The 1,003-nt window shown below is 45.3% G+C and overlaps 1 protein-coding gene across 1 annotated transcript; it reads left to right on the top strand.

Moving 5' to 3' along the window:
- Positions 1-211: 211 nt before the first annotated feature.
- Positions 212-733, top strand: T265_12278 (hypothetical protein; the record flags this gene model as incomplete). Its single annotated transcript, XM_009179565.1, has 1 exon — positions 212-733. The coding sequence occupies one exon, from the start codon at positions 212-214 to the stop codon at positions 731-733; it is 522 nt and encodes a 173-aa protein (XP_009177829.1).
- Positions 734-1,003: the final 270 nt, after the last annotated feature.

The following is a 1,003-nucleotide window of genomic DNA, read 5'->3' on the forward strand; positions in this document are numbered from 1 at the left end:
CCTCATGTTGCATTTGGTACGCTATTCGATACATCACAATACAGTTGCTCGTTCATCCAAGGACCTTGGCTTCGATGTCTTGAATATCGTACCAGGTGAAACATCAGACTAGTTGAAGACTCTCGTAGACAAGATTAGCTCAATCCCCAGGTAAAAGCAACTCAGTTTGTAGATGAGTACTTCGCCAATAAACTGTGTATTCAGTCTTTCCATGCATCTTTCCTTTTTCTGCGAACCAGATCGATCGAACTTCCGCCTCGGTTCCTTATCTCATCTGCTCAATCGTCACCAGTGGCATTACCGTGACCTCCCCGATTGGCCAGCGATCCCACCAGATCCGTGGTCCAGGGTAGTAAAGACTACTCCAGATGGAACATCTACAGTAAATTCTGAATCGCATTCACCAGCTTCCGCAATCCGTACAAGCGCATCAGGGGGCAAGCCGGGCAACCTCGTCTCCTATGATGACTTCTTTTCGGAATCAGATGGTTCGACGACCGAGGATGATGCTGATGGTGTGGCAGATGACCTCGTGGAAGAAAAAATCAAGGAGAACAAAGATCTGCTGGTATGCTGGATTAATTTCGTCAACCCCACGTTTTTTTTCACACGTTCATTTAATTGTGTAATCATACACGCACTGGTAGGCTTGTTGCCTATCGTGAAAGAATTGAACCCATCTGTCATATTGGCCGCATTCGGAGTGCAGTTCCATAATACTGTCAATCTCTAGTAGTTATTCTTACTTGTAAGCAATGTTATGACACTCATAAGGTTGTGTCCTTTATAGGAGGAATTTCAAGCTACATTCCCCACTGCGGTGTTTTCGGAGGAGACCATCGTGTATACCCGAGCTGTCTGAAGTGAACAGGTTTACATTTAAACTCTATTTCTTCGGGTCATACAGGGTTTGGCTCGACTTTTCAGTCGTCAAAATGATTTGGTGATGTCAACAGCAATGAACAACTGTTCAACTGTAGCACCCTTTCGATGCCCAGCTGCC

The sequence above is a fragment of the Opisthorchis viverrini genome, assembly GCF_000715545.1.
Source record: "Opisthorchis viverrini unplaced genomic scaffold opera_v5_3970, whole genome shotgun sequence".
In the NCBI taxonomy this organism is placed as follows: domain Eukaryota; kingdom Metazoa; phylum Platyhelminthes; class Trematoda; order Opisthorchiida; family Opisthorchiidae; genus Opisthorchis; species Opisthorchis viverrini.